At 38.8% G+C, this 26,806-nt stretch overlaps 4 protein-coding genes across 4 annotated transcripts in view; 3 read left to right on the forward strand and 1 right to left on the reverse strand.

Annotated features, from left to right (window-relative positions):
- Positions 1-3,491: 3,491 nt before the first annotated feature.
- Positions 3,492-26,806, reverse strand: part of LOC135467713 (DNA topoisomerase 3-alpha-like) — a 51,275-nt gene continuing 27,960 nt past the window's right edge. The window contains exons 19-29 of the mRNA XM_064745537.1: positions 16,907-16,935; positions 11,972-12,030; positions 11,208-11,274; positions 10,910-10,997; positions 9,788-9,887; positions 9,043-9,116; positions 7,682-7,830; positions 6,795-7,260; positions 5,803-5,892; positions 5,374-5,477; positions 3,492-3,947 (exon numbers count right to left, since the gene is read on the reverse strand). Coding sequence (XP_064601607.1) covers positions 3,910-3,947; positions 5,374-5,477; positions 5,803-5,892; positions 6,795-7,260; positions 7,682-7,830; positions 9,043-9,116; positions 9,788-9,887; positions 10,910-10,997; positions 11,208-11,274; positions 11,972-12,030; positions 16,907-16,935 — 1,264 coding nt within the window. The 3' untranslated portion in view covers positions 3,492-3,909. The remainder of the gene's footprint in view (positions 3,948-5,373; positions 5,478-5,802; positions 5,893-6,794; positions 7,261-7,681; positions 7,831-9,042; positions 9,117-9,787; positions 9,888-10,909; positions 10,998-11,207; positions 11,275-11,971; positions 12,031-16,906; positions 16,936-26,806) is intronic.
- Positions 17,680-20,673, forward strand: LOC135482158 (tumor protein 63-like). Its single transcript, XM_064762014.1, has 2 exons — positions 17,680-17,689; positions 19,658-20,673. Exons 1-2 carry the CDS (start codon positions 17,680-17,682, stop codon positions 20,491-20,493), a joined length of 846 nt encoding a protein of 281 aa, XP_064618084.1. The 3' UTR covers positions 20,494-20,673.
- LOC135461297 (cellular tumor antigen p53-like) lies at positions 21,324-23,539 on the forward strand. Its single transcript, XM_064738314.1, has one exon. The coding sequence runs from the start codon at positions 22,283-22,285 to the stop codon at positions 23,348-23,350; it is 1,068 nt and encodes a 355-aa protein (XP_064594384.1). The 5' UTR covers positions 21,324-22,282; the 3' UTR covers positions 23,351-23,539.
- LOC135482169 (cellular tumor antigen p53-like) lies at positions 25,179-26,399 on the forward strand. Its single transcript, XM_064762029.1, has one exon. It carries the CDS (start codon positions 25,179-25,181, stop codon positions 26,208-26,210), a length of 1,032 nt encoding a protein of 343 aa, XP_064618099.1. The 3' UTR covers positions 26,211-26,399.

Here is a 26,806-nt window from a genome sequence, read left to right on the forward strand (position 1 = left end):
GATCCTTTCGAGATGGATTTGTAGATGGAGGAAACCTGGTGTAAGCCAGATAGCAGTTTTGATTTTTTTATTCCTTTGATTGTTGTTTTACACCATACTCAAGAATATTTCCCTTGTATGACAGCGGCCGGAATTATGGTGGGAGAAAACCCACGACCATCCGCAGGTTGCTGGAAGACCTTCCCACTTAGGGATAGCAGTTTTGAGTTGCATCTTGGTCATAAACAGCAAAAACAATGTGTGTAGTGAAGACGTCGATTTCCATGTGTTTTTGTTGGTCATATATGACTCGTTTAACACAAGGATACTGAGGAATCACTCAGAACTGCCATCTTGCTTACACCCAACCAACTTTGCAATTTATGTATCTTATTTATTTGATTGGTGTTTTACGCCGTAATCAAGAATATTTCTTCATATGGAGGCCAGTATTATGGTGGAAGGAAACTGAGCAGAGCCTGGGGGATACCCACGACCATCTGCAGGTTGCTGGAGGCCTTCCCTCATATGGCCTAGAGGAAACCAGCATGAGCTGGACTTCAACTCAGTGATTGCATTGGTGACAGGCTCCCGAGTCAGTGGCCTACTAACCACCTTGGCCGCAGAGGAAGGGGAGGTCTGTTTGTGGAGTAAACCAGACTGCCCAGTGTAAGCCACCAAACTTTCCACCTACCTCACAAACCTGTCAACTAAAATCTTTCGTCAAAAAAGCAGCAAGAGGTGGACTCAGTGATGGAATTTCCTTAACCCTAGACCTTGACAATAAGCCAGTGCCTTCAACATATGCTTGGCCAGTGGGGACCCTGTCATACGATGTAGATAGCCATTTGTTTAATATGTCAACAATATCTATGTTTCCAATGAACAAAAGTTACAGTGCCCTGAGCCAACACTACTGCCGCACTGAAGTATCATGCTACAGACATTTCTAACTGTAGCTAAACAGTCGCACCAGGTGATAAATAGTACATAGGAGTCCACATGAATGTTCAACACACATTGAAAATAAGTATGACCTGTTCAGTCTTAAACTGAACTAGTTTCGTGGAAATATAACTGTTTCTTTTGCTTTCTCACAGATACAGTGTAAGTAAAATAACACAGGTCTGGCATATTGATTGTTTCACATTCAGTCATATAAAACAAGACAAAGCTGGTATAAGTGTATCATGTAATTGTATTTACTGATTTTCTCTTAAAAATATCATGGTAACATCTGTGAGTGTAAAATTTTCATTAAAAAGTTAACATGGGAATCTCTGTACACTGATATACAGCGAGGAAACAGTTTTTATATGGATGACAATGCTGAAAATGACATCTATTTACATAACAGTATTTTCATATTTACAGCTCCTGTTTACAATTAACAGTCTTGTCTGTATAATGGAAGTCCTCATGCACTCTCACACATTCTTTGATGAAAAAAGTTTCCATGTTTTTGCCTAAACTGCATGTACAGTTCTTCAAATAAGTTACACAACAGAAATACATTTCACTGTACGTGTAAGTATCTGATGTGTAAAGTGTTTGTAATGTTGTAATTTCAAAACTTTCATCTACCTTTAAAGCTATCCACTTATCCAGTAATAACAATTGATCAGTAGTACATTTTACACATGCTCACATGTGCTTTTACATGGTATAGAATCTACCGTACCTTCTCAATATTTACAAACATTCACTAATTGAGACACACTGAAAATAAGTGGGTAGATCAGAAAAGACTCCCGCAAAGCGTTCACCGTGGGTGATATTGCCATGACAGCTGGCTCAGCTGGAGTATAGGCCTACTGTGGCCTATAAAGCCAGTCTTTCCTGAAAGCTTGTACATGGCAACTCACGATGTTATTTTTTAGTTTAATTTTAAAAAGATAGTTTACAACATATTGCCATGGGCATTTTAAGAAAAAGTTAGTAATACATGTACATTCATGTATATATGTCATTAAATTAGCTAAACCGGGCTTTAAACTTTACCATACAAATGCCATCAAAACCCACTGATATACGTACCAGACGACCTTGGGAGAATATCAAGCCCTGAGGTGTACATTTTGCTCTGAATGGCTTTGGTAATTTCACGGAAAATATACAAACAATGTTCGCTCAGAAAACAAAGTTCAAGTGGTTAGATCTAAATGAAAAGATGACAGTCCTAATTTCCCAGTTCCCCGACGAGAATACAAACCATGTAGATTTCACATGGCACCTGCAGGTCTGGGACATGTGAGGCTCTGGAAGGTCAATTGCAGACAAAACCATACACACCATTTGTTCAGTGTCCTAATGATTGTCTAGATTAAAGAGAACAATTGTCAAATTCCCAAGTGTATTTATCTACTAATCACTCTAAAGGTATGTTCATAAGTTACAAATGATGCACAGTATATCACGGCCTCAGTAAATACACTGCCAGGTACCTCAACATCCATCCCTCGGAAATCTCACTCAGTTCATTCTGACTTTACATTACACTGAAGTATCTCGACAAACTCCTCAGCTGAACCTGAGTTAGATAAAATATGCAATTTGTACATGGATTACAAAAATCAACACCCCATGCACAATACCCACTACTGGTACTGGTTTTACAAATTACTACCAGATAACAAACTCACAAGAAGAAGCAGGATTAAAGTACAGAATTTCACTGCTTGTATGTACCCCACTGACAATATATTTCTAAGGAGGCTTCCCAAATCATCAGCAGGCTTACAGGTACATGAAATGGCTAATGAATAAACAATTCCCTACTGTAAAAAAACTTTTGAAGCAGGTTTTATTTTTAATGTGGCAATAAAAGCTTTTACACAGGGTCTGATCAGCAGAAGCCAACACCAGACGCCTCTTGACACATCAAGTCCCAAGAATGGACACGAACTATTAACACTGGTATTCTTAATTAGATTCCAAGCCAAGATTTCCTTGTATTTTGGCAAATACGCATTACACAGTACAGAATTCAACACTGGGTGTAATGTGACAAAGTCTGTCCAAGTCTGGCATGCCTGGAAACAAGTGTGTCCGTATCTGATGTAGGCCTACGTCCATAAAGTATGTCACAGCACATATCAAAGCTGATGTTATGAGTTCAGGAATAGCATGAAATAAGTTAGTACCTGTGTATATATGTCAGACCGTGTCATACACTGATTTTCTTTTTGTCGTCGTTTCTCCAAAATTATTTCTACGTGCGCTCGTATAATGTTTTACAGCCAGCCGGTTCACACAACGATGTTTAAAATAAACTTAATTTTTTCTCATAGTCTTCTTGTAAGTTGTAAATACCACCAGTTGTTATGAAATGTGATGTGACCACGTGTTCCAAGCGAAAATTTCAGAAATGTCTGTTTTTCTGCAATTTTGTAGTTTATACAGGTCTAACAATGTGTACAGAGTTTTAAACGACATTGGCATGATTGAAAAACAGCCGTTCAAACACACAAAAAATTAAATCTTTTCAAAACCCGGCAGCGTCTCTTCCAGTCTTGCCAAGCTGGTGAGGCTCACTGAGGCGTGACTGAGATGTGAACTACGGTCACTGACCAACTACCGGTAATTCCCTGCTCCCCACAGAGCATGCACCACTTAAAGACAACAGTCCCTGCAACGCATCATGGTATACATTCTCTAAAAATGCATCTGAAATTATTGTTAACGTACGGTAGCATAAATTTCATGAAATCAATCTCAGCTGGGGATAATCAGTGTGAACAACCATACACATTACATGTCAGCAATAGAGCACAAGTCTTGTTCGACAAGGCATCACATGGTTCTAGATTTCACCTGGTATAATACACAATGGACAACTAGCTGTCCTGTAAATGAAGGTCTGCATGTATATCCCGGAACAAGGATTCTCCAGCTGTTCTTAACTCCAGAACTATTAACAGTATTTACAAGTTACATATCCTTCTGAGGACACTTGGTTCTTATGTGACCTGAAATAAAACGAGAAATAGGTTTAAACACATAATTAAAATAATACATATGACACAAATAGAACCATTCAGTAAAGACATAGCAGATAAATCTTTGCTGTGATTATTTTAGAATTTGACCTGTTGTCACACAAATTATCAGTTGTTGGTTAATGCACATCAGTCTATAGGCGAGTTGTTTAGTAAAAATTTACTGACCTACTTAATTGGAATTTCATGTCGTACTCAAGAATATTTTACTTACACAAAGTTGGTCAAGCATTATGGTTAGATGAAACCAGGTAAAACCACTACACCTGGTCAAGTACCTGACACACCTACAAGTACTTTTAAATACCACAGGACCAATCGGCCATGTGGTCTCTGAAAGCTGGAGACCTGGTATGGGCAGGGTGTCAAGTACCCAAAAAGGTTTGCTATGGGATGCTGCTGCCTCAAACATTTTATTCTTGTCTCTAGTTTTGTCATGTAAGTTTCACAATGAATTTAAGCTTCAGACAAATAGCACACATATTTCTCATCAGTTATAGAGTTCCTCATGTAACTTTTGTACAAATAACATTTTGTCTATTCTGTATTAATACATCTAGCTTTAAGATAAAACTATTACATGCACCTTCCACTCCACAAATGCCACATTTGCGTTTCTTTGGAGCATTTCCTGTTGATGAACTTGAGCCCCTTTTCTGGCCTTTTCCATGGCCACCTGCCCCCCAAGGCTGATTTTCCCGCCAGCTGCCGGCTCCGCCACCACGACCAGCCCCTGAACCACCCCCTCCTGCACCAGCACGCCCAGAACTTACACCACTACCTGCAGCATACCATCCTTAGTACTAATGAATCCAATCCAATGACACCAAACTGATGATTTAGCTGTCTCAGATGGGATATACTGCCTTGGTGCAAATTTCCTATTTAAAAGACTTTCTCATTTGTTTTACAACAGTACCATGGAAACTCCCACTTATCATGTACACTCAACAAAGCAGCACAATAATACACTTTTCACACATACAGTCATAGACAGAACCTAACCAATCTCTGTCTTAAAATTTAAAAAATAAATATACAAGTGTAGTTGTCTACACATACCTTTTGAAGCCTTAAAACAATGTCATAACAATACAATAACACAATACATTAACAGCTATGCTTGCCAAAACTTCTCCACAGTGTATCACTCATTTGAATTACTTTTATCTGGATAGATCTCCAATGTGCTTCACCAAAGGCAAGCCCCATATTACTTTGTGTTTTACGAGTGTGCTGACACTAAAAAAAACTCCAAAATGTAATAAAAAGAATTCCAATCTTGTGGATTCCCTGTCTGACACTGGGACTGAGCCAACAGCTGGCGGTTCCTTGAAAGACAAGCATCTTAACCACCCTACCACGACTAATCCCCTCCATATTGTATTGAACTTGCCTTCTCCATCGGCCCACTGAAAGAATTTACAGCTCTCCTCTCTGGGCTTAGGGCAGACATAAAACTGTCTTCCTTTATTTGCGCCATCTTTCTGTACAGTTAAGCTTATGATAAAAAATAATTGTTTGGATTTCAGTGCATGAGTATTTAACAATGTAATACAATTTAACAATGTTATAAAATCAAGAGATTTAGAACTATTAACAACAGCTACGACATACCCAGTAAAGTCTTGAAATTAAATTAACTGACACACACAAGAAACAAAAGTACCAGATTCTATGTAGGTTCAAAATACATAACATCCTATAAATTCCAGCAAAATGCCTGTCATCAATGACATGAGCTTGAGGTCACATTTTAAACTTGTGTGGAGGTATGTTCTGATTTATTGATGATTACATGTATTAAACTTTCAACAAGACTCACAGTTTGGCATCCAGTCCACAGGAACATACACAGTTTCCTTCTCCAGAAGGGCCACTTTGCCGATGGGAGGGTGCAGCATTAAAATGTCCACTGTGAAGACAGAATACTGGTACAAAGACTTCATACTGATTGGCAGTATGATTGGTGATTTACACTGTAGGAAACTATTATAGCAAACTTTTTTCATTTTTAGGATGGCAAACATATCACCAAAGGAGAGATATGTTGAAGAAACCAAGCAGAGTTAGGTAACAACTAACAACTGCCAGGTTCTGAAAACCAAGTAAAGCTGACAGGTAACCCACTGACACGCCATTTAAACCAAGCAGCTATACTGTAAGTGGTAGGTAGCCACTGACATGTTGAGCAGAGTTGACAGGTAGTCACTGATATATGTATGTTCAGAACTGATAGCTAATCGTTGAAATATTGAGGAAACCAAGCAGAGCTGAGAGACAATCACTGAAAGGTCCAGGAAACCAAGCAGAGCTGAGAGGCAATAGCTGGCAGGTCCAGGAAACCAAGCAGAGCTGAGAGGCAATCGCTGACAGGTCCAGGAAACCAAGCAGAGCTGAGAGGCAATCGCTGACAGGTCCAGGAAACCAAGCAGAGCTGAGAGGCAATAGCTGGCAGGTCCAGGAAACCAAGCAGAGCTGAGAGGCAATCGCTGACAGGTCCAGGACACCAAGCAGAGCAGACAGGTAATCACTGATATATTCAGAAAGCCAAGCTGCTGGATCTGACAAGTAATCAATGATACGTTCATGAAACCCAGAGCTAACAACTTACCAATGACATGTTCAGGAGAACAAGCAGACCTAACAGCTTATCAATAACATGTTGAAGAAAACAAGCGGAGCTATCAGGTAACTGCTGCAACAATACCCACAGGCCAATACTGGCTGAGCGGTAAATAGAGTAACAGTATGAGGACACTGAGTCTGAACACAAAAGTTAAAAACACCATAGCACACCCATACTACAGGCTATACCTGAATGATGGTGCAGCAGACTGATCTGGGCGCTGGTCAGCCCACAGAAAGAAAGAACAGCCAGATCCACTGGGTTTAGGACATTTGTGGAACTGTCTGCCCGTGTTTGGTCCTTCCTTACGGACAGTCAGTAGGACAGCATCTTCCCCACAGTTACACACAATCTGACTTCCCCCAGAGGTCATGTTGTGTGTAGAGTTAAGAGAGCCGTTCATTTCAGACAGGGGGCTACGGGTATTGTCCCTATGTCCACTGGTGCTGGATCCCCCAGGCATGTTCGCACGGGCTGTCTGTGGAGTCCTGAAGGATGTGGAGTTGCTGATGTCCATGCAGGAATAGGAGAGGCTTTGGGTCAGGCCAAAACTGTTCCCATAACCGCTGTCTCCAAAGTTTGAGCTGGCTGATGATGTAAACTCTCTCACACCTCCATTGTTTACCACATGGTTACTGCCTCGAGGGGTGACACCTGACAATATTTGAATACATTTTCTGCCAATCTTGATAAATTTGAAGATGAAATGTCTCTTGAATAACTATATGACATTATCATTAACTGTAACAAATATCGTGGACAGTACCTTAGTCATCTGACTTGACAGGAATCACATGTATGTATCTATCATTTGGAATGAAAGTTCTGTTCATAGAAACATTCCTCATTCCCTAAGCCACTGGCATTACAGAATAATTCACAAATAGGGAACAGCTCCTTTATTCACTTATTCATTCAGTTATTTCACTCATGCATTATTATAAGAGAATATTTCTCTTATAAGATATAATATAGTGGAAGGAAACCAGTCGAAGCCCAGGGGAACACAGAACCATCTGCAAGTTGATGGCATACATGTGCCTTCCCACATAAAACTGCAGAGGAGTTGACAAACCTTGAGATGTTCTCAATGTTGACTGTGAAGAAGACTGTGTTGGTCTGACAGAGGATGTTCCAGACTGTGAAGTTGAGCTGGGTCTGAATGGTTTAATATTCAGTGTCTCTGTCAACATTTGGTCACATCCACCAATACATCCCACATATCTACCATGAAATCACAAATACAAGTATCAACAGTGATGGTGAACATCTTCATCTACTTGTCAAAGAGTATTATCCTTTACTACATTTATTGTAAAAGAATGTAAAGAATCATCAACTTAATCTTAGATTTCTGAAAAAGATTTCAGTACTAAAAAGACAGGACTAAAATAACAGTACATGTTGTGGCATTGCAAAATATGTTGTCACTTTATGATATCGTAGGATCAGTAATGGAAATTAGCAGCATGAAGTTACCCTATCTAATCTTCCCTCAACCTTCTGACCCAATCAGAAAAATGCCCTTTCACAATCTGTTTTTGGAGGCCTTCTTTACATGGATAAAAAAGTCAAATATGAACGTACGAACTGAAAAGTAGGTGAAAAATCATTAGCACTAACAACTATCTAATCAGGTATGGGGGACCCAATAGATTTGTGATTTTGTGTAAGTTATTTTATCTGACTATTGTTTAACACCATACTCAAGATAAGCCATGTAGTTTCATCACAACTGGTTCCATAGTTTACCTTGAAGACATGGTAACAAGCTAAATCTAAACTCTGACATGAGTCAAAAGCTTATGGCAATGATCACTATATAATGAAGCAGTGATTCCCCAAATATAAAATTTAACTGAATTTAGCTTAGAATTTCTCACAAAATATGTAATCTGTCCTAAGAAAGTATACGTATGTTGAAAGCCAGTGATGCATATTACAATGGAATTTGGATCAGCAGTTTTCAAGATGCAGCATTCCTTGGGGGAGCATCCATGAATTAATTTTTATTGAATTTGACTAAGTATTCTGGAAAAATAAAAATATACATAGTTACAGGTGGAATATAAATTCTGACAGAAAAGGTGGAAGGTCACTCACATTGACAACACATAGAAATATACATAGTTTCAGGTGGAATATAAATTCTGACAGAAAAGGTGAAAGGTCAATCACACTGAAAACACTGTAATAATTTCTGGAGGACACAATGACGAAGTAGAGTGGCAAAATTAAGAATATTACAATGCTGACTTATCTTCTCTAATGGCACTTGGAATAACAACTGAATGTCTGGCAGCTGGTTTTCTTAACACATACATATACAGTAAAGATCACAGAACGAAGGGTTGTCGCTGAATTTTCTAAATATCACAGGATGAAATCACCTACAGAGGTGTGGCCAAGGGATTTCATCTTGAATTCAGGACTTACTCATTGGGAAGCATTGGAGCTACTGATCCTCTCTTGAATTTAAACTTGATCAGATGAACTGGCCCTGGTTGACACTAAACAGATAACAGACATGAATGATACTTCTGGTTCTGAGACTGGCAGTTCTAATCAATCAACATCGAGTCTGACAGACTAAACATTGCACATTATTTTATACTTATTCGACTGGTGTTTAACACCGTACTTAAGAAATCTTCACGTATATGATGACAGTCTGGATGGTGCATGGGTGGAGGAAACCTGAATGTGCTGAGCAACCCACTTACATTTGCCATGTACCTGATCAGCCTCTGGACAAAAAGCTGCATCAGTAACAGATAAAACTGATTCAAACAAGCGACCTTATTTGTTAAGAGCCTGATTGTTGCTGCACACAAGTGCTTTAACCATCTGAGCCAGCAAGGCCTCTCAAAAAGGCAGTGGATTTTAGCACATAAAAGAAAAAGAGAACCCTCTGAGAGATAACACGAAACATTCAGCTCAAAAGTAGAAGATGATAGTCGGCAGAACATGGTTTCCTTACTGAATAAAGTTTTCCAACACGCACACAATATTATTCTGATGGTCTAACAGGCAAAGACAAGTTTTTGCTTCATTACAGCAATACATAACATGACTTGTGATGGATAATTTCATCAGCAAACCAATGGCTTTATCTACAATCAGTATAAACTGTATCAGAACCACTAGGCAATTAACCGTATCTTAAAATCCACAAACCTACCACAATACAAGTCTGGTTTTCCACTGAGGCCTCCAGCACGAAATCTGGGAACCAGACAGCTTGTCTACAGTCAGGATAGCCCATACAACCAATGTAGTACCTACACGTAAAACACACTTGCTATAAAATACAAACAGCAAATATCATAGAAACACGAGATTGCCACAACATGGAGCAAAGCCAGACCACTACAATATACTTACTTGATTGTTGATTGTTGTTTAATGCAATACTCAAGATTTTTTCACATGTAAGATGGCAGTCAGTTTTTGGTAAGATACCTGACACGAGGCGAGTTAGTAACAAACTTTTCCACATGTGATACACAGATATGCACACCATACTGTTAGAACACGAGTAGTCTTCAATGAAAGTTGAAATGTATAACCAGATAAAAAAAATATAACCAAAATTATTTCAAAAGAGGGGTCCATACAGTCATAGCCAGGCAAAGGCATCTTTTTATTACTTGCTTAATAACTCTATAAATCACCCTTTAATCTGGAATTCTTATGAGGCCATGGGACATGCCATTTTAGAGAAATCGGAAACACGATGTCACGTGCTCCATACCATATGCTCTTCATTATTAGAGATGAGACACTGCTTTGTCATGCGAACTACGGCCCCCCTTAATATCACGACTGAAGGCCTCCTGGTTGAGACTTTGGAGAATAACCGCCAGACATATTCCAATACCACTTTCTCATCGAAAATAGCTTTAATGTATATCAGAATTGTCAATAATCAGAAGGAATACAGCTGATTTAACACTACTTTTACAAGGTAAAATGATTAACTAGGAATGGATGATCACAGCAAATGGGATTCCTTCTTGGGTGGTACAAATCTGGCCCGTGATGGGTTAAAAATGAGAGCAAGGTAGCCCATTCAATTTTCCCTATGTGGGCGTTTTTGCTTACTTTGAAATGCGATATTTCGCTTATCCTACGACACAAAAATGAAAAATACTGCTTTCTGAACTTTAAATATGACTCCTTATTGATACATATATACATATGGTCTAGTGTCGTCTTTTTAAGACTGTGCAAATGGCAACTAGAGCAATTCATGGGACTTTGCCTCATTACCACTACTAAATGTATGAAATTGCATTTTTACCCTTTTCCATCTTTTTTTGACCGTAAAGTCATCTCTTGACCACACTGCGGGCAAGGTTTTACAGTGGACACTTCCATTTGAGTCTGATCTGTGAAGAAATGTAACACATGTAGAGCTCATAGAGAATCAATCATAGTCAGCATAAAAAGCTACATTTTGAGGAACAGTTGATAAATCTGTATAAAATAGTCTGACCATTTCAGACCAGTCATGTTTCAAATTTTCAAAGTTCAATAATTATTTTCCCAAAAGAAAAATAACACAACTCAAAATCTGGTCACTGCACAGAACAACATACCTTGCTCTACAACTGGTTGGGCCTCTGCACCAAGAAACTGTGACAAAGCCTCATCAAGTTTTAATGCCTGAAAATTAATTCTGAAGATGTTTAACAGAAATTCAAGCAAATACATGTACATGTATATAGCGAAACTCAAAGCTTTGTTTTACCTAATGTATCTCATGAATAAAAAAGAAATCATGTCTGATCCTCATTAAATGGATGTTGAAGGGGAGAGAACTTTCTGAATAAAGTCCATAATGACGAACAAACTGAGATTCAACTTACTCTACTTCAAATTTTATGGCAGTTTTTACACAGTTTGCCTACACCTACCCAATGCCCACATTGATTATGTTGGGGTAATTTCAGTGATTTTGAAAAAGCCTATGTGGTCCAATTGCAAAGTGTTGGCTTGACACATACTTGCTCCATTTATGACACTACATGTAACACTGATAATTCAATTTCAGTTGTGGCACTGAAAAAGTTCAGATTCATTCATTTTATTTGATTTTTACCCCGTACTCAAACATAATTCACTTATGCTTATTATGGAGGGAAGAAACCTTGCAGAGTCCAGGGAAAACATACGACCATCCACAGTTTGCTGCTAGACCTTCCCACAGCTGGAGAGAAAGCCAGTATGAGAGAAAAGCTAGGAGTTAAAATCAGTAAATATCAAACATTTAGTGAAGGAAACAAACCATAACAGAAAATATCTACTGTGGTTTGTTACTGATATAGGTATATCTGAACTGAAACTATTTTTAGATACTTACATTTCTGGAGGCTTCAATGAAAACTTCTTTGTATTTACGTACTTGTTCAGCTAACACAACTGAAAAAGCGAAATGCGGATCATTGGCCATATGGCAAAGAAGGCTGTTTTTCTTGATTTCATAAATCCCTAGATTATTTGGCATAATCCACTATTATATCACCCAATCACATTTTCACACCTTGCCCAACTTAAAAATATTTGTGAATTGGAAAATTTATTATTTGATTTATTTTTAACACTTTTTTTTACTCAGTTTACTTCCATGTTAGTGAAAGTTACACTACCTATGGTACATGTGGATACAGGGGTGATGACAGGCTCATGTTTTGTCTACACAAAAGTTACACTATGTATGGTACATGTGGATATAGGAGTGATGACAGGCTCATGTTTTGTTTACACAAAAGTTACACTATGTATGGTACATGTGGATACAGGGGTGATGACAGGCTCATGTTTTGTCTACACAAAAGTTACACTACATATGGTACATGTGGATACAGGGGTGATGACAGGCTCATGTTTTGTCTACATAAAAGTTACACTATGTATGGTACATGTGGATACAGGGGTGATGACAGGCTCATGTTTTGTCTACACAAAAGTTACACTATGTATGGTACATGTGGATACAGGGGTGATGACAGGCTCATGTTTTGTCTACACAAAAGTTACACTATGTATGGTACATGTGGATACAGGGGTGATGACATGTTCATGTTTTGTCTACATAAAAGTTACACTACGTATGGTACATGTGGATATAGGAGTGACGACAGGTTCATGTTTTGTCTACACAAAAGTTACACTATGTATGGTACATGTGGATATAGGAGTGATGACAGGCTCATGTTTTGTTTACATAAAAGTTACACTACATATGGTACATGTGGATACAGGGGTGATAACAGGCTCATGTTTTGTCTACACAAAAGTTACACTACATATGGTACATGTGGATACAGGGGTGATGACATGTTCATGTTTTGTCTACATAAAAGTTACACTACATATGGTACATGTGGATATAGGAGTGACGACAGGTTCATGTTTTGTCTACACAAAAGTTACACTATGTATGGTACATGTGGATACAGCGGTGATGACAGGCTCATGTTTTGTCTACACAAAAGTTACACTATGTATGGTACATGTGGATACAGGGGTGATGACAGGCTCATGTTTTGTCTACACAAAAGTTACACTATGTATAGTACATGTGGATACAGGGGTGATGACATGTTCATGTTTTGTCTACATAAAAGTTACGCTATGTATGGTACATGTGGATACAGGGGTGATGACAGGCTCATGTTTTGTCTACACAAAAGTTACACTATGTATGGTACATGTGGATACAGGGGTGATGACAGGCTCATGTTTTGTCTACATAAAAGTTACACTATGTATGGTACATGTGGATACAGGGGTGATGACAGGCTCATGTTTTGTCTACATAAAAGTTACACTATGTATGGTACATGTGGATACATGGGTGATGACATGTTCATGTTTTGTCTACACAAGTTACACTATGTATGGTACATGTGGATATAGGAGTGATGACAGGTTCATGTTTTGTGTACATAAAAGTTACACTATGTATGGTACATGTGGATATAGGGGTGATGACATGTTCATATTTTGTCTACATAAAAGTTACACTATGTATGGTACATGTGGATATAGGAGTGATGACAGGCTCATGTTTTGTTTACATAAAAGTTACACTACATATGGTACATGTGGATACAGGGGTGATAACAGGCTCATGTTTTGTCTACACAAAAGTTACACTACATATGGTACATGTGGATACAGGGGTGATGACATGTTCATGTTTTGTCTACATAAAAGTTACACTACGTATGGTACATGTGGATATAGGAGTGACGACAGGTTCATGTTTTGTCTACACAAAAGTTACACTATGTATGGTACATGTGGATACAGCGGTGATGACAGGCTCATGTTTTGTCTACACAAAAGTTACACTATGTATGGTACATGTGGATACAGGGGTGATGACAGGCTCATGTTTTGTCTACACAAAAGTTACACTATGTATAGTACATGTGGATACAGGGGTGATGACATGTTCATGTTTTGTCTACATAAAAGTTACGCTATGTATGGTACATGTGGATACAGGGGTGATGACAGGCTCATGTTTTGTCTACACAAAAGTTACACTATGTATGGTACATGTGGATACAGGGGTGATGACAGGCTCATGTTTTGTCTACATAAAAGTTACACTATGTATGGTACATGTGGATACAGGGGTGATGACAGGCTCATGTTTTGTCTACATAAAAGTTACACTATGTATGGTACATGTGGATACATGGGTGATGACATGTTCATGTTTTGTCTACACAAGTTACACTATGTATGGTACATGTGGATATAGGAGTGATGACAGGTTCATGTTTTGTGTACATAAAAGTTACACTATGTATGGTACATGTGGATATAGGGGTGATGCCATGTTCATATTTTGTCTACATAAAAGTTACACTATGTATGGTACATGTGGATATAGGAGTGATGACAGGCTCATGTTTTGTCTACATAAAAGTTACACTATGTATGGTACATGTGGATATAGGAGTGATGACAGGCTCATGTTTTGTCTACATAAAAGTTACACTATGTATGGTACATGTGGATATAGGAGTGATGACAGGCTCATGTTTTGTCTACATAAAAGTTACACTATGTATGGTACATGTGGATACAGGGGTGATGACAGGTTCATGTTTTGTCTACACAAAAGTTACACTACATATGGTACATGTGAATATAGGAGTGATGACAGGCTCAGGTTTTGTCTACATAAAAGTTACACTAATAGGGTACATGTGGATACAGGGGTGATAACAGGCTCATGTTTTGTCTACATAAAAGTTACACTACATATGGTACATGTGGATACAGGGGTGATGACATGTTCATGTTTTGTCTACACAAAAGTTACACTACGTATGGTACATGTGGATATAGGAGTGACGACAGGCTCATGTTTTGTCTACACAAAAGTTACACTACATATGGTACATGTGGATACAGGGGTGATGACAGGCTCATGTTTTGTGTACATAAAAGTTACACTACATATGGTACATGTGGATACAGGGGTGATGACAGGCTCATGTTTTGTCTACACAAAAGTTACACTACGTATGGTACATGTGGATATATGAGTGATGACAGGCTCATGTTTTGTCTACATAAAAGTTACAATACATATGGTACATGTGGATATAGGGGTGATGACAGGCTCATGTTTTGTGTACATAAAAGTTGCACTATGTATGGTACATGTGGATATAGGAGTGATGACAGGCTCATGTTTTGTCTACATAAAAGTTACACTATGTATGTTACATAAAATAGGCTCATGTCTTGTCTACATAAAAGTTACACTATGTATGGTACATGTGGATACAGGGGTGATGACAGGCTCATGTTTTGTCTACACAAAAGTTACACTATGTATGGTACATGTGGATACAGGGGTGATGACAGGCTCATGTTTTGTCTACATAAAAGTTACACTATGTATGGTACATGTGGATACAGGGGTGATGACAGGCTCATGTTTTGTCTACACAAAAGTTACACTACGTATGGTACATGTGGATACAGGGGTGATGACAGGCTCATGTCTTGTCTACATAAAAGTTACACTATGTATGGTACATGTGGATACAGGGGTGATGACAGGCTCATGTTTTGTCTACACAAAAGTTACACTACATAGGGTACATGTGGATACAGGGGTGATGACAGGCTCATGTTTTGTCTACATAAAAGTTACACTATGTATGGTACATGTGGATACAGGGGTGATGACAGGCTCATGTTTTGTCTACACAAAAGTTACACTACATATGGTGCATGTGGATACAGGGGTGATGACAGGCTCATGTTTTGTCTACATAAAAGTTACACTATGTATGGTACATGTGGATACAGGGGTGATGACAGGCTCATGTTTTGTCTACATAAAAGTTACACTATGTATGGTACATGTGGATACAGGGGTGATCACAGGCTCATGTTTTGTCTACACAAAAGTTACACTATGTATGGTACATGTGGATATACGAGTGATGACAGGCTCATGTTTTGTCTACACAAAAGTTACACTACGTATGGTACATGTGGATATAGGAGTGATGACAGGCTCATGTTTTGTCTACACAAAAGTTACACTACATATGGTACATGTGGATACAGGGGTGATGACATGTTCATGTCTTGTCTACACAAAAGTTACACTACGTATGGTACATGTGGATACAGGGGTGATGACAGGCTCATGTTTTGTCTACACAAAAGTTACACTACGTATGGTACATGTGGATACAGGGGTGATGACAGGCTCATGTTTTGTCTGCATACAAGTAACTTGCAGTCATTCCATTGCATATGTATCATTCAATTACAACTTGTACTCTTTATAAAAAAAAAAGAAGCTTATAAAATGCTCCTAATTTTCATTAATCTGGTTTGCAATGTATAAAATATATCCATTTGTTTGATTAGTGTTTACACCAAGCTCAAGAATATTTCACTTATATGCAGAAGGACAGCATTATAGTGGGAGGAAAAGGGACAAAGTCTGGGGGAACAGTGTATAATAAAATGACATTTACTTGTGCAGCCCAAAAACAAATCTTTAAAACAGGATCATAAGTGCTAAGAGAATATTCTGAACATGCAAGGATTCCAGGGTTAACAAAAAAGAAATTCAAAAAGCAGACAACGCACCAGAGATTATTACCAAAGAAAAAGGTGGGACATGATTATTTTAAATGTACAAGGAAAACGGATTATATTGTCTATTTAACCCAATGTTTCTGTCATCAATGAAAACACACATACCAATCATACTCAAATATACTCTGTGATATTTTGCACTTACCATTTTTATCCTTATGGCCATCACATATTCTGAAATGGAGGAAAAACAACAACTGTTTAACAAGGCATTCACAGAATCCCACCAGCTCACCTGCTATAGCAGTCAACTAGACAATGAAATTGGAATAAAGATAAAAGTTCTGAAGTGTTGTGGTAGTAAAGACATCACTGTGGGGAGTTTGTGCACAAAATTAAGGCAGGGACTTTGATATGCACATTTGCAATTTGGCTGAGCAAATGCTGAGCTATGGCAGTTAAAAAACTTCAACCTGGGACGTTCGAGTATCAACTTGCTGGAATGGTCTTTTCTCTGCAAATCGCTTCCCATCATTGGCTATCCATGAACTAAAAGTGGCCACTGCAGCACTGTAACTGGCTGAGCAAATACTCAGCTGACAACAGTCACTGTCTGCACGGATGATTCAATCATTCTGTCACAGTATCATCAGCACATACATCAGTTAGTGTCACAGGCTTCTAGTACTAATACAGATGTGGAAAGCTTTCTACAGACACTGTGTATACCAGATAAACTGGTATACCGAAGTAAATTCTTACACTCTACAAATCTGGTAAAGTAGCTAGAGAGACAAAAAGCTTATCTAGTTACATGACTGAATAAGAATCTGTATCCCTACAAGAAAGGCTTGCAGAAATAAGTGTTTACGGGAGAACAGAATGAAGCCAATATGAATGTGTGTCCACAAAACAGGAAAATGGTGACAAACCTGGTAAAATTGCCAATGGAACCCAGTACCTTTCTTTTTCTCCTACATGGAGGAAGGTATGTCCATAAAAATTGTAGCCCTACATGAAACTTTTCTTGAATACAAAAAAGGCAAATTTGGCAAAGTCCATAAATACCATGAGCAATAAAATCAGAGAAACCCTGTGTACAAGAAACTGTTGCCCTGCATGGAGGTTTAATTTCTAGAGAACGTGTTTAATACAGAAAACAAACTGAAGTTTATACAACTAGAAAATTTCTGAATTGAATATATATCAATTAAAATGATTAAAAAACATTCCCAAAGCTTATAAAACTAAAACCAATACAACCTTTTATCAGTAGGCCCTTTGTGGATGTACACAGGCGAAAAGCAGTATAAAAAAAACACAAACAAAACAAAACTTTCTATTGCTGTATGTTGGAGATTAACAAATGATTGCTTAGTGAAGCTTAACCTGCGATCTGAGAATGTGTATTTACACACCATACCTTAAACAAGGGAGCAAATAAGGAAAAAAAAAAATCATAGCCCAATATAAAAGAGATACCAAAATAAGCCTAACCTTCATCCAAGTATGTGCACTTACACACTACAGCTTAAAGCAGAGAGCTAAACATACAAGGTTAACATTCAATCAAAAAATGAAAGACCATTATACATATACATGAGGATAAAAGAAAAAGCTTAACCTTCAATCTGTGTATCTGAGCGCATTTTACATTATTAAAAAAGCTTAACTGGACACCGACAATCACCCACTCCCCACAATACTTGTCCTTACTTTGCAAAGGGGAGCTACAAAAATGTAATACAAGATAAACAACTCATCAATTACATGCAGTCAGTTGATCTCAACTAAGCTAAAACTGAATTATTACTTGCTATGTCAATTAATCATCAGCCCTATAGATATTGCATGAAAAACACTTTACCTCCAGCCCATTACATAGGAAGGTTAATACTCCACAGACATTTAATGTCCCTTTCGTAACTACCTCACTTAAATAGAGAAACTGGACATCTTAGTCAACTAATTGAAATATTTTCAAGTAAAAATTTTGCTATTTCAAAGACGTGCTGATCCTAAACTTTACAGATCATCAGTTTTCTTTGAGCTGTGGAACTTTAATCTACCAACAATTCATTACACAAAAACAAATCAAGAAAGTATGTCTTTCTTACTAACTAAATAAGGAGAAATCCTTCATAAATGAATACTTAAATCAAACCTACTAAATCAAGCCTACACAAACACTACTCTATATCTCTAAATGTACAGGCTGCTTTGTCTTACAGCTTTTTGTTTACCCAAACCATCACAAAGAAAAGATCCCCTTGTTCATGATGCTCTTACACTTATTATGCACAAATTCACAACATTTATTTTCTTGTTTGCCTTCCTAAAGCTACATATTCATTTCATCTGATTTGAATAAGCTAAACACAAAGACTACATTTCCTCATAGTTGATGTTCTGAAAACACCTCCTTGTCTCAACATCAAAGATCATCTCTTGCACAAAACAGCTCTTTGTCATTATGTACCAATCAATTACCAGCTACTATCAACAACTTCTACATTCAGCTTACTCTTTACACCACAGGGATCCAAACTGATTAACACATTCATACAAAAACTAATTATCCCACTGGGAAATATCAGCTTGGGTAGAGCACTGGTCAAACAATCAACAGGAGATACATCAAACAGGACCCCCCCCACTAAAGTGAGCACTACTTTCCTCATTTACCATACTGCACAGTTAATCTGCGGGCAATAAAAGGACTCCATTTTCTCAGATGTCTTCATTCTCTCGGTTAACCACCACAACAACCATGTCTGACAACATGTTCCTTTCCTATCCTGCCATGGCTGAAAACTCATTACAAAATGCAGGCCAATCATTTGATAGCCTGTGGGCAAGTCTTGAGGACCTTGTCCATCACTACCAAAGTGACGAAGAAAGCAGTACTGGAAACTCTAGTCTCGAGTGCTTGATTGACGACAATCTCTCTCACCAGCACAGTCACCAAGTCCACCTCTCAGGCAGACTAATCCTCATTCTGTTCCATCCTCTACCCACTATCCTGGCCACTACGGATTTCAGATGGCGGTTTCACCGCCAAAAAAAGACACCAAATCTACCACTTGGACATATTCCAGCAGTTTCAACAAGCTCTATGTTCGCATGGCCACTTCTTGCCCTATCCAATTCAAAACCGCCTCACCACCACCTTCTGGCACCCTCATCAGAGCAACAGCCATCTACAAGGAGCCACAGCACATTCAACATGTTGTCACAAGATGTCCTAACCATGCAAGCTGTCTGCAACACAATGAGAGCCACCCTGCACCCAGTCATCTCATTCGCTCTGACCATCCTCTGGCTGCCTATGTCGAAGACCCCTTTACCAACAGGCACAGCGTGGTCATCCCCCATCAAACAGCGCAGGTGGGTTCAGAATGGACAGTTAACCTCTACCAGTTCATGTGTCTGGGTTCCTGCGTAGGAGGTCCAAACAGACGGCCAATGCAAATCGTCTTCACACTGGAGTATGAACACACAGTGCTGGGTCGAGCAGCCGTTGATGTCAGAATTTGTGCATGCCCCGGTCGCGACAAAAGGGTGGATGAAAACTCTCTGTCTTCTAATTCTACAGTGACAAAAAGAACCCAGTGCAAACGCCCCCTAAACCAGGACACTTCTCTCATGCACACTAAGAGAAGGAAGCAATCCAAGCCAGACAGTGACGTCTTTACTCTCACCGTGCGTGGACAGGAAAATTATGATCTTCTCTGTCGTTTGAGAGACTCTCTTGAACTGGCTGCTTTTCTTACTTTCACAGCCGACAAGTAACGGTGCAATGGAACATACACCCATAGCTCTTTAATGACTGTTTTTTGTACACATCAATTTAGTGCCTTCTCAAACAATGTGCATTTGTAATTTACATTTCTAGCAGATTTGTTCACTGTTATGTCTGCTTCATTGAGAATTATACAATTGCTAATAAAAGCCTATATATACAATTCCAAAAATTCTTAATCTTTCTTTCTTCCCATACTTGAGAAAAAAAAATATAGGCAATGTTTCTCAAAACAACGAAAGTTACCCTATCTATGATGTGTCTGACATGTTGGCTATTCTTTCTGCACTACCATTCAGAGTGGATGCTTTCTTTCAGCATCACTGCGATAATGCTTATTAACTTTTTTTCACACAGATGTCATACACCTATAATTTCACAAAGATCAAATACACAGAGTATTACAATGAAACCAATTGTTTACTTTCTTTTGTTTACTTTCAAAAAATATAAATTTCACAAACTCAACCTTGAGCTTACTGGTCCAGTATGGATATGCACCCATGTATTAAGCTGAGATTAGGTCGTTCTGCAATGGAACATACACCCATGGCTCTTCCATGACCTTTTTGTGTACACTTGTGAAACAATGTAAGCAAATTTGTTCACTGTTATGTCTGCTACATTGCTGAAAACTATACAACTGCTAATAAAAGCCTATATACATACAATTCCAAAAATTCTTAATCTTCCATTCTTCCCATACAAGAGAAAAAGAAAAAAAGGCAACGTTTTGCAAAACAGTGAAAGTTACCCTGTCTATGATGTGTCTGACATGAAGGCTATTCTTTCTGCACTACAATTCAGAGTGGATGCTTTCTTTCAGAATCACTGCGATAATGCCCATCGATTTTTTTCACACCGGTCTCATACACCTATAACTTAGCAAGGCTCAAATTCAAAGCAATACCACAAACAAACCAATTGTTTATTTCTTCTCTTTCCTTTGTGTGAAATATAAATTTTGCCAACTCAATGATGTGCTGACTGGCCCTGTACTGATTTGTGCCAACATATTAATTACAATGAGCTTAGGTTGCCATTTTTTCTTGGATTGTCAAGAAAAACACATTTAAATGTACCGCCAACTGATTACACAATAAAATAAGTAGTACTCCTCACAGTTTGTCTTTTGTCTTATTACCAAACTCGATTACAGAAAATGCTTGATGAAGGCATGATTCACTTTCATGGAGTACTTCAAAATCTCTTTATCAAAGCCTACACAAACACTACTCTATATCTCAAGATGTACAGGCTGCTTTGTCTTACAGCTTTCTGTTACCCAAACCATCACAAAGAAATAATCCCCTTGTTCATGATGCTCTTACACTTATTATGCACAAGTTCAAAACATTTATTTTCTTGTTTGCCTTTCTAAAGCTACATATTCATTTCATCTGATTTGAATAAGCTAAACACAAAGACTACATTTCCTCATAGTTGATGTTCTGAAAACACCTCCCTGTCTCAACATCAAAGATCATCTCTTACACAAAACATCTTAGCTCTTTGTCACTATGTACCAATCAATTACCAGCTACTATCAACAACTTCTACATTCAGCTTACTCTTTACACCACAGGGATCCAAACTGATTAACACATTCATACAAAAACTAATTATCCCACTGGGAAATATCAGCTTGGGTAGAGCACTGGTCAAACAATCAACAGGAGATACATCAAACAGGACCCCCCACTAAAGTGAGCACTACTTTCCTCATTTACCATACTGCACAGTTAATCTGCGGGCAATAAAAGGACTCCATTTTCTCAGATGTCTTCATTCTCTCGGTTAACCACCACAACAACCATGTCTGACAACATGTTCCTTTCCTATCCTGCCATGGCTGAAAACTCATTACAAAATGCAGGCCAATCATTTGATAGCCTGTGGGCAAGTCTTGAGGACCTTGTCCATCACTACCAAAGTGACGAAGAAAGCAGTACTGGAAACTCTAGTCTCGAGTGCTCGATTGACGACAATCTCTCTCAGCAGCACAGTCCACTGGCCTCACCAAGTCCACCTCTCAGGCAGACTAATCCTCATTCTGTTCCATCCTCTACCCACTATCCTGGCCACTACGGATTTCAGATAGCATTTTCACCGCCAAAAAAGGACACCAAATCTACCACTTGGACATACTCCAACAGTTTCAACAAGCTCTATGTTCGCATGGCCACTTCTTGCCCTATCCAATTCAAAACCGCCTCACCACCACCTTCCGGCACCCTCATCAGAGCAACAGCCATCTACAAGGAGCCACAGCACATTCAACATGTTGTCACAAGATGTCCTAACCATGCAAGCTGTCTGCAACACAATGAGAGTCACCCTGCACCCAGTCATCTCATTCGCTCTGACCATCCTCTGGCTGCCTATGTCGAAGACCCCTTTACCAACAGGCACAGCGTGGTCATCCCCCATCAAACAGCGCAGGTGGGTTCAGAATGGACAGTTAACCTCTACCAGTTCATGTGTCTGGGTTCCTGCGTAGGAGGTCCAAACAGACGGCCAATGCAAATCGTCTTCACACTGGAGTATGAACACACAGTGCTGGGCCGAGCAGCCGTTGATGTCAGAATTTGTGCATGCCCCGGTCGCGACAAAAGGGTGGATGAAAACTCTCTGTCTTCTAATCCTACAGTGACAAAAAGAACCCAGTGCAAACGCCCCCTAAACCAGGACACTTCTCTCATGCACACTAAGAGAAGGAAGCAATCCAAGCCAGACAGTGACGTCTTTACTCTCACCGTGCGTGGACAGGAAAATTATGATCTTCTCTGTCGTTTGAGAGACTCTCTTGAACTGGCTGCTTTTCTTACTTTCACAGCCGACAAGTAACGGTGCAATGGAACATACACCCATAGCTCTTTAATGACTGTTTTTTGTACACATCAATTTAGTGCCTTCTCAAACAATGTGCATTTGTAATTTACATTTCTAGCAGATTTGTTCACTGTTATGTCTGCTTCATTGAGAATTATACAATTGCTAATAAAAGCCTATATATACAATTCCAAAAATTCTTAATCTTTCTTTCTTCCCATACTTGAGAAAAAAATATATAGGCAATGTTTCTCAAAACAACGAAAGTTACCCTATCTATGATGTGTCTGACATGTTGGCTATTCTTTCTGCACTACCATTCAGAGTGGATGCTTTCTTTCAGCATCACTGCGATAATGCTTATTAACTTTTTTTCACACAGATGTCATACACCTATAATTTCACAAAGATCAAATACACAGAGTATTACAATGAAACCAATTGTTTACTTTCTTTTGTTTACTTTCAAAAAATATAAATTTCACAAACTCAACCTTGAGCTTACTGGTCCAGTATGGATATGCACCCATGTATTAAGCTGAGATTAGGTCGTTCTGCAATGGAACATACACCCATGGCTCTTCCATGATCTTTTTGTGTACACTTGTGAAACAATGTAAGCAAATTTGTTCACTGTTATGTCTGCTACATTGCTGAAAACTATACAACTGATAATAAAAGCCTATATATATACAATTCCAAAAATTCTTAATCTTTCTTTCTTCCCATACAAGAGAAAAAGAAAAAAAGGCAACGTTTTGTAAAACAGTGAAAGTTACCCTGTCTATGATGTGTCTGACATGAAGGCTATTCTTTCTGCACTACCATTCAGAGTGGATGCTTTCTTTCAGAATCACTGCGATAATGCCCATCGATTTTTTTCACACCGGTCTCATACACCTATAACTTAGCAAGGCTCAAATTCAAAGCAATACCACAAACAAACCAATTGTTTATTTCTTCTCTTTCCTTTGTGTGAAATATAAATTTTGCCAACTCAATGATGTGCTGACTGGCCCTGTACTGATTTGTGCCAACATATTAATTACAATGAGCTTAGGTTGCCATTTTTTCTTGGATTGTCAAGAAAAACACATTTAAATGTAACGCCAACTGATTACACAATAAAATAAGTAGTACTCCTCACACAGTTTCTCTTTTGTCCTATTACCAAACTCGATTACATAAAATGCTTGATGAAGGCATGATTCACTTTCATGGAGTACTTCAAAATCTCTTTATCAAAGCCTACACAAACACTACTCTATATCTCAAGATGTACAGGCTGCTTTGTCTTACAGCTTTTTGTTACCCAAACCATCACAAAAAAAACAATCCCCTTGTTCATGATGCTCTTACACTTATTATGCACAAGTTCACAACATTTATTTTCTTGTTTGCCTTTCTAAAGCTACATATTCATTTCATCTGATTTGAATAAGCTAAACACAAAGACTACATTTCCTCATAGTTGATGTTCTGAAAACACCTCCCTGTCTCAACATCAAAGATCATCTCTTACACAAAACATCTTAGCTCTTTGTCACTATGTACCAATCAATTACCAGCTACTATCAACAACTTCTACATTCAGCTTACTCTTTACACCACAGGGATCCAAACTGATTAACACATTCATACAAAAACTAATTATCCCACTGGGAAATATCAGCTTGGGTAGAGCACTGGTCAAACAATCAACAGGAGATACATCAAACAGGACCCCCCACTAAAGTGAGCACTACTTTCCTCATTTACCATACTGCACAGTTAATCTGCAGGCAATAAAAGGACTCCATTTTCTCAGATGTCTTCATTCTCTCGGTTAACCACCACAACAACCATGTCTGACAACATGTTCCTTTCCTATCCTGCCATGGCTGAAAACTCGTTACAAAATGCAGGCCAATCATTTGATAGCCTGTGGGCAAGTCTTGAGGACCTTGTCCATCACTACCAAAGTGACGAAGAAAGCAGTACTGGAAACTCTAGTCTCGAGTGCTCGATTGACGACAATCTCTCTCAGCAGCACAGTCCACTGGCCTCACCAAGTCCACCTCTCAGGCAGACTAATCCTCATTCTGTTCCATCCTCTACCCACTATCCTGGCCACTACGGATTTCAGATAGCGTTTTCACCGCCAAAAAAAGACACCAAATCTACCACTTGGACATATTCCAGCAGTTTCAACAAGCTCTATGTTCGCATGGCCACTTCTTGCCCTATCCAATTCAAAACCGCCTCACCACCACCTTCTGGCACCCTCATCAGAGCAACAGCCATCTACAAGGAGCCACAGCACATTCAACATGTTGTCACAAGATGTCCTAACCATGCAAGCTGTCTGCAACACAATGAGAGCCACCCTGCACCCAGTCATCTCATACGCTCTGACCATCCTCTGGCTGCCTATGTCGAAGACCCCTTTACCAACAGGCACAGCGTGGTCATCCCCCATCAAACAGCGCAGGTGGGTTCAGAATGGACAGTTAACCTCTACCAGTTCATGTGTCTGGGTTCCTGCGTAGGAGGTCCAAACAGACGGCCAATGCAAATCGTCTTCACACTGGAGTATGAACACACAGTGCTGGGCCGAGCAGCCGTTGATGTCAGAATTTGTGCATGCCCCGGTCGCGACAAAAGGGTGGATGAAAACTCTCTGTCTTCTAATCCTACAGTGACAAAAAGAACCCAGTGCAAACGCCCCCTAAACCAGGACACTTCTCTCATGCACACTAAGAGAAGGAAGCAATCCAAGCCAGACAGTGACGTCTTTACTCTCACCGTGCGTGGACAGGAAAATTATGATCTTCTCTGTCGTTTGAGAGACTCTCTTGAACTGGCTGCTTTTCTTACTTTCACAGCCGACAAGTAACGGTGCAATGGAACATACACCCATAGCTCTTTAATGACTGTTTTTTGTACACATCAATTTAGTGCCTTCTCAAACAATGTGCATTTGTAATTTACATTTCTAGCAGATTTGTTCACTGTTATGTCTGCTTCATTGAGAATTATACAATTGCTAATAAAAGCCTATATATACAATTCCAAAAATTCTTAATCTTTCTTTCTTCCCATACTTGAGAAAAAAATATATAGGCAATGTTTCTCAAAACAACGAAAGTTACCCTATCTATGATGTGTCTGACATGTTGGCTATTCTTTCTGCACTACCATTCAGAGTGGATGCTTTCTTTCAGCATCACTGCGATAATGCTTATTAACTTTTTTTCACACAGATGTCATACACCTATAATTTCACAAAGATCAAATACACAGAGTATTACAATGAAACCAATTGTTTACTTTCAAAAAATATAAATTTCACAAACTCAACCTTGAGCTTACTGGTCCAGTATGGATATGCACCCATGTATTAAGCTGAGATTAGGTCGTTCTGCAATGGAACATACACCCATGGCTCTTCCATGATCTTTTTGTGTACACTTGTGAAACAATGTAAGCAAA

Source organism: Liolophura sinensis, chromosome 1 (assembly GCF_032854445.1).
Source record: "Liolophura sinensis isolate JHLJ2023 chromosome 1, CUHK_Ljap_v2, whole genome shotgun sequence".
Classification (NCBI taxonomy): domain Eukaryota; kingdom Metazoa; phylum Mollusca; class Polyplacophora; order Chitonida; family Chitonidae; genus Liolophura; species Liolophura sinensis.

Bases quoted from the DNA above. Each gene is read 5' to 3' on its own strand.
- LOC135461297 (XM_064738314.1), top strand. From the start codon at position 22,283: ATGTCTTCATTCTCTCGGTTAACCACCACAACAACCATGTCTGACAAC.
- LOC135482169 (XM_064762029.1), top strand. From the start codon at position 25,179: ATGTCTGACAACATGTTCCTTTCCTATCCTGCCATGGCTGAAAACTCG.